Here is a 14,229-nt window from a genome sequence, read left to right as displayed (position 1 = left end):
GGTGCGGATTTTGGGCTGGAGGCATCATCAGACCATTCTTCTTCGAAAATGCGGCTGCTCAGGCAATAACAAAAGAGTGCGTATGTGCCAGCAAAGCCGTGGAGGCCATTTACCCGATATGCTATTCCATACATAACCCTATACTGTATACTTTATGAATCAATAAAAAATTTACAATTTTTAATTATAAACCTGTGTTTTCTATCAAAATTACTTCTTGCGTGAATTTTGGGATATATATACACACATACTAGTGGCCCGGTGCATGAAATTCGTACATGGGAGTGGGGGTGTCCCTCAGTACAGCCTGCATCCTCTCACAATCCAGGACCGCTGGCTTCTAACCGCTCACCTTCCTGATCGCCCCTAACCACTCTGCCTGCTGGACTGTTTGCCCCCAACTGCCCCCCCTTGCTGGCCTGCACACCCCCAACTGCCACCCTCTGCCAGCCAGCTCACCCCCAACTGCCCCCCTGCCAGCCTGCTTACCCCCAATTGGCCTGATTGCCCCTAACTGCCTCTGCCTCAGCCCACCACCATGGCTTTGTCCGGAAGGACGTCCGGAAGGTCTCCCGGTCTAATTAGCATATTACCCTTTTATTAGTATACATATATATACACTGAGTGGCCAGATTATTATGACCACCTGACGTTTGTAGGTAAATTAGCTATAATTTCCCGCTGAAGTTGCTAGAGGGCCAGATCATTATAAACGTCTGAATAGCACAACATACCTAAGTATTGTTGTTGATCAAGTTCATCCTATCCTGTTGATGGTGTATCCCAATGGAGATGGCTTATTTCAACAAGACAATGCACCATGCCACGGTGCTTGTATTGTGCAGGAGTGGCTTCAAGAACATGAGGGAGTCTTTACCTTGCTTCGGTGGCCCCCACAATCACCAGATCTCAATCCAATTGAGCATTTGTGGGACGAAGTTAAAAGAGCCATCAGGCAGCTGGTTCCACAACCATCAAATCTCACAGAACTGGACAGTGCTATTCATCAGGCATGGTGTCAGATTCCTCGCATCACCTTTCAACATCTCGTGGACTCAATGCCAAAAAGAATTGCTGCAGTATTGAAGGCCCAACGAAGTACTGATGGGGTGGTCATAATAATCTGGCCGGTCATAATAATCTGGCCACTCAGAGAGTATGTGTGTGTGTGTGTGTGTAATTTATCTTTTATTTTTTGTTAATCCTCACCCGAGGATATTTTCCTATTGATCTTTGTACGTGCCCTTGATCGGAATTGAACCCAGGTTTCCTTTGGTCTGCAGGCCAATGCTCTATCCACCGAGCCAAACTGGCTAGGGCTTTAGAGCCGTTTAAACCATGTGGAGGCCTGGGTGGTTGGATGTGGGTCCCAGTTCAGTACGAGGGTTCTCTGGCTGGTGGTGAAAGGACCCTCTTCCTCCTTCGAAGTCCTCTCTTGGACTGGATTCCTCTCCCGGACCGGGTTCCTCTCCCGGACCGGGTTCCTCTCCCGGACCGGGTCCGGCGGATGATCCCAGCCCCTGCCTCTTCTCTTCCAGGCATCATCCACGCGAGAGGGCTGGTTCGGGAGTGCTTGGCTGAGACGGAGCGGAACGCCAGGTCCTAGCCTCCGAGTCAGCGCGAAGGCTTTCCATCTTCTTCCCAGAAGTGACAGCTCATGCCCCCTATTCAGATGAAACTCGGTTTCAGAATGGTAACAGCTTGGTTTCTCCTCCCCGTACTCCTCCCGTGGCTCGTCAGGCTCCGAACCTCCCATCGCTGAGATGGAGATTTTCGCAGTTTTAGGTTTACATGTTAGTTAGGAACTACCCAGGGCGTTCTGTTTTTTTAAGCATTGATTTACATGATGCACGTCAGTTACCTATCACCGCAAACCGTAGTTGGCCTCCCAGATACCGGTGTTTCTCTTCTGGATGCATTTCTGTTACGTGGTTCTTTGTTTCTCTTCTGAGCTGATCCAGCTCTGAGGGTTTGTTTCAGCGAGTCCTGCGGCAGCGCTTTAGTAGCCAGCGTGTTCGCCACACACTATAAATTCTGCTCAGTGTAACTTTTTTTTTTTTTGCTTAAGCATTTCCATGACTATTAGTACTTTGAAGTCCATCTTTAAAATGCACAAGTTATAAATACAGAAGAAAGAGCAACTTACCGAACCTCAACCTCCAACCTCGCCTGACAAGGACCCCTGAAATTTTCCCTAAGGATGTATGTAGATTTCAGTTCCGCCTTTCCCATCAGTGGATCCAAACATCTGGAAGAAAGTGACTAATACTGTTTGCATCTTTGTATGTATTTATTACTTGATGTAATAAAGCTTATTTTCATTAACAACTGGTATCAAGATGTGGGTTCCTTGAATCGTGGCATTTAAAAAATGTGTTTGTTTTTTTTTTAATTTCTTATTGATTTCAGAGAAGGGATAGAGAAAGAAACATCAATGAGAGAGAATCATGGTTCAGTTGCCTTCTGCACGCCCCCTACTGGGGAATCAAACTCACAACCCCCGGCATGTGCCCTGCGAGGGAATCGAACTGTGACTTCCGGGTTCCTAGGTCAAGGCTCAACCACTGAGCAACACCAGCCAGGCTCAAGTGGCATTTTAAAAACAGCTCCTCAAGGAGAGGTGAGAGAGACCTGTCAAAGGTGGCATTTTCCCAGCTGACCCAGAAGCGCCATGGGAAGATGTGATTAGCACAGCGGGCTGGGGAAGCGTTCGCTGCGGTCACAAGGCAGGGAGACAGCGAAGTTGCAAAGTTGCGTTGTGGTGCATTTTAATTGCAGTGAACTTCAGGGGTTGCCAGGAAAGAACGCGGTGAGAGCAGTTCCTCACTTTGCCCTGCACCCTCCCCGTCCGTCCCCTGCAATTAGGACCTTCTCAGTCTTTAGGTGCTAATCCTGTGAGCGTTTCCTGGGTGCTGCAGGAACCTGTTTTTCATGCACCGTGGCCACTCACATGCTGCTATGGTGTCGGACAGCGCCAGGAGGTGCTGGGCGTGTGAGAATCCGAGTGGTGGAGGGAGCTTGTACTATGAATCCCCACGGGGTGAGCACTCACTTTGCCAGGGGTATGGGCAGTTTCGCAGGCTCGAGGCAGTCCGGCCCTTACAGGACTGGCCATAGGAAGGGTTCTAGGGAGTGAGCTTGTCTGCAGAGATGCCAAAAGGTGCAGGAAAGGAGATGGGAATGGAAGCTCCTGTCTGCAGCTCTCCCGCCCTTCCCGGCTCCTGTGCGCTGTTCCAGGTACCTTACCTGGCGGCCTTGGGGTGGAAGTTGGAGTGGGAAAGGGTCCTGCCCACTGCACCCAGGGGTCTAGAGAGCCTTGTGGAGGACACTTGAGCTTCCGGACGAGGTCACTGCCTTAGGGGTCAGTTTCTTTGGCTGCAGAAATGAGGGAGGCGCTGTATCTGATGGACCTGCTCACCTCATGGGTCTTTCCCGTTAGTTTTCTATGGGAACTTGAGAAGTGTTCCAACATGCCAGGCTATGGACCTGCCTGAACAGCCCCAAATGGTCAGGGCAAAGGATGGTGATGGTGTCGAACAAACTCACAAGCAAATCGGGTTTCTGGAAGCTCATCCCTTCTAGACCTACCTGTAAATCCACATACAGGGATGATGCGCCTACTTCCTCATGGGAGAGGTCACTTGGTCATGTGGTACAACCAGCTAGTGGGGCCAGTGCCTTCCTAACCTGCATGTCTTGGCTGTCTTGTTTTTAAATATATTTTTATTGATTTCAGAGAGGAAGGAAGAGGGAGAGATAGAAACATCCATGATGAAAATCATTGATCAGCTGCCTCCTGCAAGTCCCCCACTGAGGATCGAGCCCACAACCCGGGCATGTGCCCTTGACCGGAATCGAACCTGGGACTTTTCAGTTCCCAGGTCGACGCTCTGTCCACTGAGCCAAACTGGCTAGGGTGCCATCTTGTTTTTATTCTCTCTTTTTTAAAAAAAATATATTTTATTGGTTTTTTACAGAGAGGAAGGGAGAGGAATAGAGAGTTAGAAACATCGATCAGCTGCCTCCTGCACACCCCCTACTGGGTATGTGCCCACAACCAAGGTACATGCCCTTGACCAGAATCGAACCTGGGACCCTTCAGTCCGCAGGCCGATGCTCCATCCACTGAGCCAAACCAGCCAGGGCTTGTTTTTATTCTCTTAACCTGACATTAAGCTGACCTCTAAGTATTACTGAGCAGTGACCTCCCAGCGGATGATGAGGTTACCCTACAGGTTATTAATCTTTGTCTCAATTTCACAGGTCTCCATAGAAATGGACCTTTTTAACAGTTATACTTTTAAAAAATAGTCCTCCTTTTTTCCCCCTAACCTTTGATAATAAGGTACCCAAATGTACAGCATAAAGACATAAGGCGACACCCTTCTTGATACAGCCCAGGTCCCGAAATCAAACTGCCTGCCACCTGCAGCCCCTCGGAGCTGCTTCTCACGACGATGACCTGCCTCCGCCCCAACCCCCCCAAGAAGCCACTGCCTCCAGCAGGGACCGCCTGCGTTTCTCTCAGGTTTATTTTAAGTGCATCTCTATCCACAGTTTAATCCGCCATGTAAAACAATTTGACGCTTTTTAAACGGCTCAAATACTGCTTTTGAAGCCCTGTAGCCACGCGGGGGAGGGACCCCCGCCTTCTTCCTCGAAAGCCTCTGGCAGCTCCTCACTCCGAACCTGCTGTTCCCGCCGTGGAGCTCTTACTCGACTCCCAGAGCTCCTTCAGCAGCCTCTTCTTTTCCAGGGTCTGCTTTGCTCTCTTCTTCCGTTCTTGCTTTTTCTTCTCTGCTTCGCGTCTTTCTCTGTAAGCAACACTGTTTTCCTCGTTGTAGAAAATGTCCACTTTCTCTTGCAGGATTTTCCGAGCCAGCTTCCTGTTCTGATCGAGGGACCTCGTCTGATGGCACTGCGGGAGGGAGAGGAGGTTCGTGACCCGAGAACCGCAGGCTGGTTCTCGGGACCCCAGGACTCAGCACACGCGACCTCGTCCCTGCAGAGGGGGCGGGCCCGGGAGGCAAGGACACTCGGCAAGAATCCCAGCGAAGGGGTGACAAAGCCAGGGCGTGTCCCTGGCCCACACCCATGTCGGATGTGGCTTTCACAGCAACTGTTTCTAGTTGGGAGTGTGGTTTTGTTTAGAAGCAACGGTAGCCTTTAAATAACTTACAATCCCAAAATAATTTTGAAAACATACACTGAAATGCCCAGCTGTGGGCAGGGCACGAGCACTTTGTGTGCAAAGGTCAGCTTCTGTCCGAGAGGGAAACGGGCTCTCCCATCAGTCGCCACAGCATTCGCATGTGATGCCCGAGCGCGGGGGCCAGGCCCGGCGAAGCTGGCTGATGGGAATTCGGGGATGTCAGGGCGAGAGAACAGCACCGAGAGAATTTGGAGTAAGTTATATAAAACAGGTTAAACAAAAATGATGTCAGGTTTCAGGCTGTTCCCTGTGGCTCCTGAATGACAGGTCGTCCAGGGGAAGAGCAGTGGTGGAGACTGAGAGATGTGCTCTGGGTGGGGAGAGCTGGCAGGGCCTGGCGCGTGCCTTAGCCTCTGTACCTCTCGTTCCTTACCGGTCCCGGTCCCGCCGGGAAGAAGGGGTGGAGGGGCCTGTGAGGACTAAGAGCTAAAGCATGTGAGGCCCTCAGCCGTGCTGTGTCGCTGGTACCGAGGCCAGCTTTGCTCTTGGTCGTATCTCAAGGCTCGGCTGCCTCTCGGGCCTCTGGCCACCCAGAGTGGACGGGCAGTCCCCCTGCACCGAGGCACCATTTCCTAGAGGGGCAGGTGTGCTGGCAGCTGGGATGCGGGAGCTTGGTTTTATAGGGAAGGGAGACTCCCACAGGCAGCCGTGCGGGCAGGCTTCTGAGCGCTGGGAATGGCTGGTCTGAGCTCATGCTCAGAGGGGTGGGTGTCACTGGCCTCCAAGGAGATGGAGGGCAGAGGACGCTCGCAGACCTCCAGGCCTGCTGGCTGCTCAGGGAGGTAGCGCCCACGGCAGTGCTGCGGCCATCGGCAGCCATGCTTTTACGAGAACCCTGCTGCCTGCCAAGTTCAAGGGCAGCAAGCGCCTGGCTCCAGAGGGGCTGGGAGGGGGCTGCATGGGACGAGATGTGCCAGCCTCTAGTGAACTCAGAAAGCCCCACCTGCTTCCCCTACCTTGACGACCAGGCCCGAGGGCACGTGCTTCAGCACCACGCAGTTGCTGGTTTTGTTGGTTGCCTGGCCCCCTGGACCGTGTCCTTTCACAAACTGCTCTTCCAGGTCACTCTCTTCCAGGGAGAGCAGGGCGGGGTGGTCCTTCTTGCCTGCCACCTGGACCAGAGGGACTCCTGCTCCCGGGGACAGCAATGCCGGCTTCTCCCTGTACCTGTGCGCCCAGGGCACGGGGCACATTCTGGTCAGCGGGGCAGGAAAGCGAAATGAGCCCAAGGTGCCCATGGACAGGGGCTCTGCTTGCCGAAGACCTGGATCGGACAAAAGAGACAGCCCTTCAGGGAGAGGCCCTCTCCCATGTTCACGTCAGGTCCCAGTTCAGACGATGAGGACCATCTCGTAGGGAGGGTGTTAGGAAGTGAGTGGAGACATGACTCGACCGTATCCTGCCCACTGGTAAATATTTTCTTATAACAGACCAGAAATATCTTTTTTTAAGTGGACTTAAAAATATGTATGTGTATATATATATATACACACACACACACATATATGTGTATATATACATATATATATTGATTTCGGAGAGGAAGGGAGAGGGAAAGATAGAAACATCAATGATGAGAGAGAATCATCGATCGGCTGCCTCCTGCACACTCCCCACTGGGGATGGAGCCCGCAACTCAGGCATGTGCCCTGCCTGGAAATAGAACTGTGACCTCCTAGTTCATAGGTAGATGCTCAACCATTGAGCCACGCCGGCCGGGCTGGACCAGAAATATCTCCAAGGCCCCCGAGGTGCTGTTTTCTCAGGAAGGAGAGGGTTTGAGTGTGAAGCTCAGAACAAACAGGGCTGTGATTTGATGTGTTAAACAGCACATCAGGGCAGAAGTGGGAGCTGAGTCTGGGGACGTTATTTAAATGCCGGGGAGTCTCTGAAATCCACCCGTCGGACGGAGTGCCATCGCCCGTGGACGGCTGAGCCTAGACAGTGGGGCACAGTAACCACCACTGTCCATCATCGTCATGGCTGTTGTTTTTCAATGTTTCCGGTTTCTTGGGTCTGAATAGGAACACCTGTCCCTCAGACACACGGCCAATGACGTGATCCAACTGGTCCGCGGCGTAGGCCCACCGAACCAGCCGACTTGCCTGAAGGCGCCGGGTCGGTTCAAAACACCACGCGCGGTGTTCTGTGAGCCACGGGAGGTGGCAAAGAGCTAGGCTGTCTTCATGGAGCTCGTCAACTAGCCAGAGAGGAACACAGTAAAAAAGAAAGTGGTATTGACAGTAAGAGTAAAGAACTGCTCGGAGGCAGCGTGAGCGGAACGGCCTCAGCTGACAAGTGCAGAGGATAGCAGCCACGAGGACACGGCGAGCCCACAGGCTCTGGTGTCTTTTTCTTTCGAGGGTCAGGGAGGCAGGAATCTGAAAGGTGTTACTTCTTCAAAGATGTGCATGTGGACAGGGGCGAGTCACAGCCTGGGCGGCTTCTCATCTGGAGAATGGAGACCAAGCCTTCGCCACCCACCCAGGCAGGCGAAGAGCCAGAGGAAAGAGTGCTCGGGAGGGGCTTTTGTGGTGCCTTTGAAGGCAAGAGGCTGGTTTCTAGCAAAACCCCTGTTGCCCTGGGAGTATGAGAACTGACTGTGCCACCTGATTGGAGCCCGACCGGCATGGCTCAGGGTTTGAGCACTGACCTATGAGCTGGGAGGTCAAGGCTTGGTTCCCCATCGGGGCACATGCCTGGGTTTTGGGCTTGATCCCAGGTCGGGGGCGTGTGGGGAGCAGCCGGTCGGTGGTTCTCTCTCATCATTAATGTTTCTGTCTGTCTCTCCCTCTCCCTTCCTCTCTGAAATCAATAGAAATATATATTTTTAAAAAATTGATGAGTAGAAAAATAAAAAAACACATAAAAAATTTGATGAGACACACACAGAGAAACATCCATTGTTGTTCACTTACTGATGCATTCATTGTTGATACCTCTACGTACCGACTGGGATCGAACCCGCAACCTTGGTGCATCGGGATGATGCTCTAACCAACTGAGCTACCGGCCAGTTTTGGATGACAGTCTTCCTATCTCTACTATTTCTACAGACAACACACTTTGCAAGGCTTACGCCAGTGCTAGTTCTCACTTCCATGACTGTGCGTGGTCCACCTCGTACCGTCCGTGAGAAGCCTGTGTTCAGTGCGGTCAGCCGTGGGGGATAGGAAGGTGCAGTGGTGAGGGCTCCATAGCTGGGAGGAGTGTGCCACCAAACGCTACTTTACCAACTGCCGCTGTCGTGTGTGCGATATTTCAGGAGTCTCCTCAGGAGAGAAAACGATAGACCATAAACTGGGCACTCTGCCCGGCATCGCGGCAACAAAGAACCCACCTCCTAGAAACGATTCCCTGAACGAGACCAAGTCCCTGTCCAGATGCCCCTCCCTGCTTTCAACCCGCAGGACAGGATTCCTTTGTGCCTCAGACAGTGTCTGGTCCCAGGATTAGATTCCTTACGGACAGGAGCCCAGAGCGTGAGTGAGTGAATGTGACCGGGTGGGACAGCCCTGGGGCAGGGCCGGTGACAAAGGAAGGAAGCGAGTGGGAGACAAAGGGCGGGGGGAGGGTGCTTTGTCAGCCCAGTGTGGTTCACATCTCTCTTTCTGTCCCAGTTCAGAGCCACTCGCACACTGGAAGGTCTCCCACCAACTGGAGCTCAGGAAGGTCCCCAGCACCCGGCGACTGGCTGGTTTGTGTAACAGCCAATCCCAGCAGCCAACTGGGCGAGCCCGAAGACGACTGGTATCTCCTGGGGCTTTGGTGCTACTCCAAGGACAGCTGAAAATGACAACACACCCATGGTTCCACTTCCCCAAAGCTCAGCGAAGATTCCGGATTGGATTTCAGTTTTTGTGATACCCGCAGAGCAACTCCAAATCTTCGGGGAACAGTAAGAGCAGCTGAAATCAGAGCTCACCGTGACATTAAAAAAGAAAAACAAAGGTGACAGAAGTGCCGGTAAGGGGACACCAGCCGAGGGGAGAGCTGAGCTCTGATTCCTTCCTGGGAGTGGCAGCTCAGTTCGGGGCTGGCTCCCACCCTCACTTCCGGCAGCTTCAGCGCATCCCTGCTGAGTGCAGTTTAGGGTGAAGCCTCTCATTGTCCAGTCCCTTCTCACTTGGCCAAGTTAGAGATTAGAGGTGTCAGGCCTTTACAAAAGGGAATGGTAATTTGTTCAATAGTAGTTTCAATGTCTACCAGGAGCCAGGCCTGGGCATGGGGAGCCCAAGGGGCCTGGAGCATAAAAGATAAGGTAAGATGTCCATCAGGATGGGCCGGAATGGATGACCTGCTACGGAGCTGTGGTTCTCACGCTTTTTCTATGGCCCAAGTCACCTGCAGGGCCTGCAACGGGCCTTGGAACCTGCTTCTATTAGGTGCCCCTCGTTCTGACCTCACAGAAGTGTCCTCAAATCGAACTGGAGGAGCAGATGTGGAGAGGACCCAGGATGGGGCTTTAGGAAAGACGGGGGTTAAGTCCTCACCACTCAACCTGTCGGGTGCACACCCACTCTGGGGACCTTGTTAGAGGAGATACTGGTCATCAGGGCCTGAGGCTCTGCATTTAAAATTTTTTTTTAAATTTGATTTCAGAGAGGAAAGGAGAGGGAGAGAGAGATAGAAACATCAATGATGAGAGAGAATCATCGATCCCACACTGGGGATTGAGCCCGCAGCCAGGACATGTGCCCTGACCGGGAATCAAACTGTGATCTCCTGGTTCACAGGTTGATGTTCAACTACTGAGCCACTCTGGCCGGGCGAGGGTCTGCATTTCTAACCAGCTCCCAGGGGAGGCTGTACTGCTGGCCCAGGAGACACACTTCAAGGGCCCAGGTAAGGGCTTTGAGCAAGGCTTGTCGGAGTGTCCCACTTGCAGGGTGAAAACCCCAAGATCAGGACGTTAAAGAGACGGAGGACGTGGGAAGGAGAGAGCTGGGTGAAGCTACTTAGAGAAAAGAGTGAAACGATTATTGATTTGAGTTCACAGAACAGGTGAAATGGGAACAAGGGGATGAAGAAGCTGGGTCACCTAAAGAATGAACCCCCGAAACGCTGGCTCCCATGCATTCATGTGCTAGAACAGCGCTGCCTGGTACACACAGAACGCAAGCCACGTGTGGACTCTAACTGTCCTAGTAGTCCCATCAAAAACAGTAAAACAGCCCCCTGACCGGCGTGGCTCAGTGGCTGAGCGCCGACCTATGAGTTGGGAGGTTGCTGTTAGGTTTCCTGTTGGGGCACATGCCTGGGTTGCAGGCTTGATCCCCAGTAGGCAGCCGATCAATGATTCTCTCTCATCATTGATGTTTCTATCACTCTATCTCTCTCCCTTCCTCTCTGAAATCAATGAAAAAAATAAAAAAAGACAGGTCTCAGAACAATGGGCAAAGACCAAGCCCAGTGAGCTTGAAAAGGCTGATTGCAACCTTGCAGCTTTAAAGTCAAAATGGCCAGCTGATGGCACCAGAGGCTCCGTGAGAGGAGGATTCTGAGAAATGCTTAATGCTAATTCATGTTGCAAAGGTGAGTTTTGGTGCTCCCTGCAGAATGGGAGGTCAGATCGAGCAGCCTCCCTCTGCCTTTCCCACCGGCTCACCCTCCTGTTCTAGTTGCCTGGAACCCTTCTGAGAGCGAGCCCCTCCCAAATGGAGCCACTGGGCCGGCTCAGGCCCGAAGCAGACCCTGGCCTTTCCGTGGCTCAGTTTACCCTGAGGATGAAGCGCCTCTCCCACAGGAAGTGTCACAGAGACTTGGTTCTCCAAGAAGACAAGCATAACGGGTTGAGCAGGAAATGCAGTTATCATCTTGGATTTGGGGGGGAGAGGGAGAGGCTACTCTAGGTCTGGTCGAAGTTTAATAGGCTTCTTGCTGCGGTTCAAGAGGCAACAATGAAGCAGATCAGGAGAAAAGCTTTCCATTCATCCCATAACGTCCCGTTCAGTTTTTCTTTTAAACAGAAACCTCTGACCCCATGGAGAATGACACCCGTCCTATTCATGAGCATCACCATGATTGTCTTCTATTTATGGCATCTAACAGGAACTTTATAACTTACACCCAGGCTGTTAAAATGAGACAGAAGCACATAAAAAACCAGCAATAACCATCCTCTACATTTTCTCCTAAAAAATTCTCACGCCTCTATTACCATAATGATGGCTTCTGTTTGTCTGGGACTTAAAAGTCTTAAAGGCACTTTCAAGTAGGAGTGTATTAGATACAAATAAAGTGATGCCTACTATGTGCGTTATTTCAGACTTATCTTGGAAGAACATTAGCTGGTCCCCCTGCCCCTTTTTTTCCCCAATCCTCACCTGAGGATACTTTTTCCATTGATTTTGCTGAGAGTGGGAGGGAGGGAGGGGGAAGAAAGAGAAACATCAATGTGAGAGAAACACATTGATTGGTTGCTTATTGCAGGAACCCTGACCAGGGCTGGATATCGAACCTGCAACCAGGTACGTGCCCTTGACTGGGAATCGAACTCCCGACCCTAAGTGGGCTCGAAGGCCAACACTCTAACCACTGAGCACACCAGCCAGGGCAGCTGGTCCATTTTTTAAACTAAATAGGTCCTTTCTACAGCTTGTTTCTTTACCTTTTGTAACATCTCCAGACCCGTCCTTTCCCCAGCTCCTTAAAGTTAGCTCATTTCCTCAACTTTCTCTTGACTCTTCCTCTCATTTTTTTGGCCCCTGAAAGGCTATCTTGCTTTGTAGTCAGCGCAACCTGTGTCAGTGTCTCAACTCTCTATGCAACTCTGGCCATGTTTGCTCATCTGTAAGACGGAGGTAGTAGTACCAGCTGGGGTGAGAAAAATCACATGTCGCCACAAATGTGAAGCAGTGAGCACTTCGGATCCCTACACTACGGAGCTCAGCAACCCGTGACACACCACACACACTGTGGTCTCAGCGCACAGACCCACGCTGCAAACTCACGATTTCATGGACGTTTATTTGATTAGAGCTCAGAGCGAAAAGGCTTCTAGAACAGCGACCTGCTCATTATTTTACTGGGGATGGTCCCATTCAAGAAGTACTTGGCAACCTTGAAAGTACCAAAGACATACTGTTAGGTGAGGTCATAATTGTGGTCCAGGAAAGCAGGTGCCAAGGAACAAATTATGATGCCAGGAGCACAGCTGGACTTCCCCGCAGGTTCAAATGGAAAGATAAAAAACCACCTTCATCAAACAAGGCCTGGTTCAAACTTAGAGATCTTTAGGGATTACCTAATATGGTAAGAAAAGTCATGAAGCTCGGGAAAGATGAAAAAAATCCGTATTTAAATGTATACCTCATCACTTCCTTCCATATTTAATGAGTAAACTATAGATTTAAAGTTTTAGAGTTCCTCCTCTTTTGCTGTGGAGAACTGGTCCCCCGATGACAAACTTTGTATATAAAAACCAATGACACAAAATAATCCCCTGGTTAACAGGCACTACATTTTTCTAGCTATTATCGGCCACTGTTGCCGAATAGCCTGATCTTATCCCAGTCAATGTAAAAGATGGAAAGATCTCCGCCATAGCTGTCAATTTAAAGACTCCACCCTGCCAGTGTGGCTCAGTGGTGGAGCGTGGACCCACGAACCAGGAGGGTGCCGGTTCCATCCCTAGTCCAGGCACATACCTGGGTTTCAGAGCAGAGTCCCCAGTGGGGGGCGTGCAGGAGGCAGCTGATCCCTGTTACTCTCTGGATGTTTCTCTCTCTCCCCTTTCCCTTCCTCTGTCTCTCAAATCAATAAAAACACATTTAAAAGAATGAAATAAAAGCACCATTAAAAAATAATTTGGGCCCTAGCCGGTTTGGCTCAGTGGATAGAGCGTCAGCCTCCGGACTGAAGGGTCCCAAGTTCGATTCCGGTCAGGGGCATGTACCTTGGTTGCGGGTACATCCCCAGTAGGGGGTGTGCCTGAGGCAGCTGATCGTGTTTCTCTCTCATCGATGTTTCTAACTCTCTATCTCTCTCCCTTCCTCCCTGTAAAAAATCAATAAAAAAAATATTAAAAAATAATAATAATTTGGATTTTGGTTAGGTATCAACACGAGCATAATATCGGCGGGTGGATTAACAAAATGTGGGGTGGGTGGGGGTTCGATTCATTTAAGCTTGCAGTCCTCCAGGCGCGCATGAGGTCTGGGAAGGAGACGGGTGCTTTCCGGCTGAAACGTTATTGCTACGGATTCTTGGGGGGCTGGGATGCGATGGGCGGCCTCGTCCCAAGGGCAGGCACAGCTCCGAGGTCCCGCCCGCTCAGGCAGCTCTAAGTGGCAGCCAAAGCCCCTGCGCCGTGGACTCGGGACGCCTGGAGGGAAATCTCAAAGCTGCAAGTACCGGAAAGGCTCACCAGCTTGAAGAATGAGGACGGAACCGAGCGAGGGGGGCTGGGGGCCCACGGCGAGGGACGCGGGATCTCCCTCGTCCTTTGAAAGCTCTGACAGGAGCGACGCTGACACCTAATATGTGCCAGGCCTGCAACAGCCCTGCTGCGTGCGTGCTACGGGCGCGATCAGGCTCTGCTGAGCAAGTCCACGGGGACCGTTCCATTTCTCCTGTTTTCTGCAGGGCGTGGGCTTCCCTCTCCTGTCCTCCCTCCCCCCGGTCCTTGAAGAGCGCCAAGGCCGACCCCCCGCAGCCTAGGCTACACCAGGTGCAGGGAAAGCAGCTCAGGTGTCTGCACCGGCTCCACCGCACCGCCAGCAGGGCCTCAGGTCAACAGGCTGCGCGACTCAGAGTCGCAAACCGGAAAACTCAAGGCGTCCGGGCTCCCAGTCCCCTTTCCAGAGCCCTTGACAATCGTGGGTAACCGTGCGGGTGCCCGATTTCTCCGCGGACACTTACCCGACCCCACGATCGGCCTCCGCCCCCAAAGACCTGGTGGGGAATCAGAATCACCGCCGAATAGGGATCGCAACCACACTCTCGCGTCTGCGCATGCGCCGTGCTTCAGCCGACGCTCCCAGCCGCCTTCTTACCAACTGCGCATGCGGAAAGTT

At 51.8% G+C, this 14,229-nt stretch overlaps 2 protein-coding genes across 5 annotated transcripts in view; one reads left to right on the top strand and one right to left on the bottom strand.

Moving 5' to 3' along the window:
* CDK2AP1 (cyclin-dependent kinase 2 associated protein 1) overlaps positions 1-2,328 on the top strand; it is a 10,821-nt gene extending 8,493 nt beyond the window's left edge. Inside the window, exon 4 of the mRNA XM_005875475.2 lies at positions 1,539-2,328. Within this exon, the coding sequence (XP_005875537.1) occupies positions 1,539-1,606 (68 nt within the window). The 3' untranslated portion in view covers positions 1,607-2,328. The remainder of the gene's footprint in view (positions 1-1,538) is intronic.
* A 2,181-nt stretch (positions 2,329-4,509) lies between these two features.
* Positions 4,510-14,193, bottom strand: LOC102263842 (chromosome unknown open reading frame, human C12orf65). 4 transcript variants are annotated; one of them, XM_005875472.2, is made up of 4 exons: positions 14,075-14,193; positions 8,310-8,484; positions 6,169-6,476; positions 4,510-4,918 (listed from the first exon to the last, which is right to left on the bottom strand). In XM_005875472.2, the coding sequence occupies exons 3-4, from the start codon at positions 6,448-6,450 to the stop codon at positions 4,679-4,681; spliced, it is 522 nt and encodes a 173-aa protein (XP_005875534.1). In that variant the 5' UTR covers positions 6,451-6,476; positions 8,310-8,484; positions 14,075-14,193; the 3' UTR covers positions 4,510-4,678. The 4 variants fall into 4 exon arrangements, with proteins under 4 accessions (XP_005875534.1, XP_005875533.1, XP_005875535.1 ...); XM_005875471.2 differs by having other exon boundaries at positions 8,310-8,481; XM_005875473.2 differs by having other exon boundaries at positions 8,340-8,481.
* Positions 14,194-14,229: the final 36 nt, after the last annotated feature.

Source organism: Myotis brandtii, unplaced genomic scaffold (genome assembly GCF_000412655.1).
Source record: "Myotis brandtii unplaced genomic scaffold, ASM41265v1 scaffold463, whole genome shotgun sequence".
NCBI lineage: Eukaryota > Metazoa > Chordata > Mammalia > Chiroptera > Vespertilionidae > Myotis > Myotis brandtii.
This window is presented reverse-complemented; position numbering and strand designations above follow the sequence as displayed.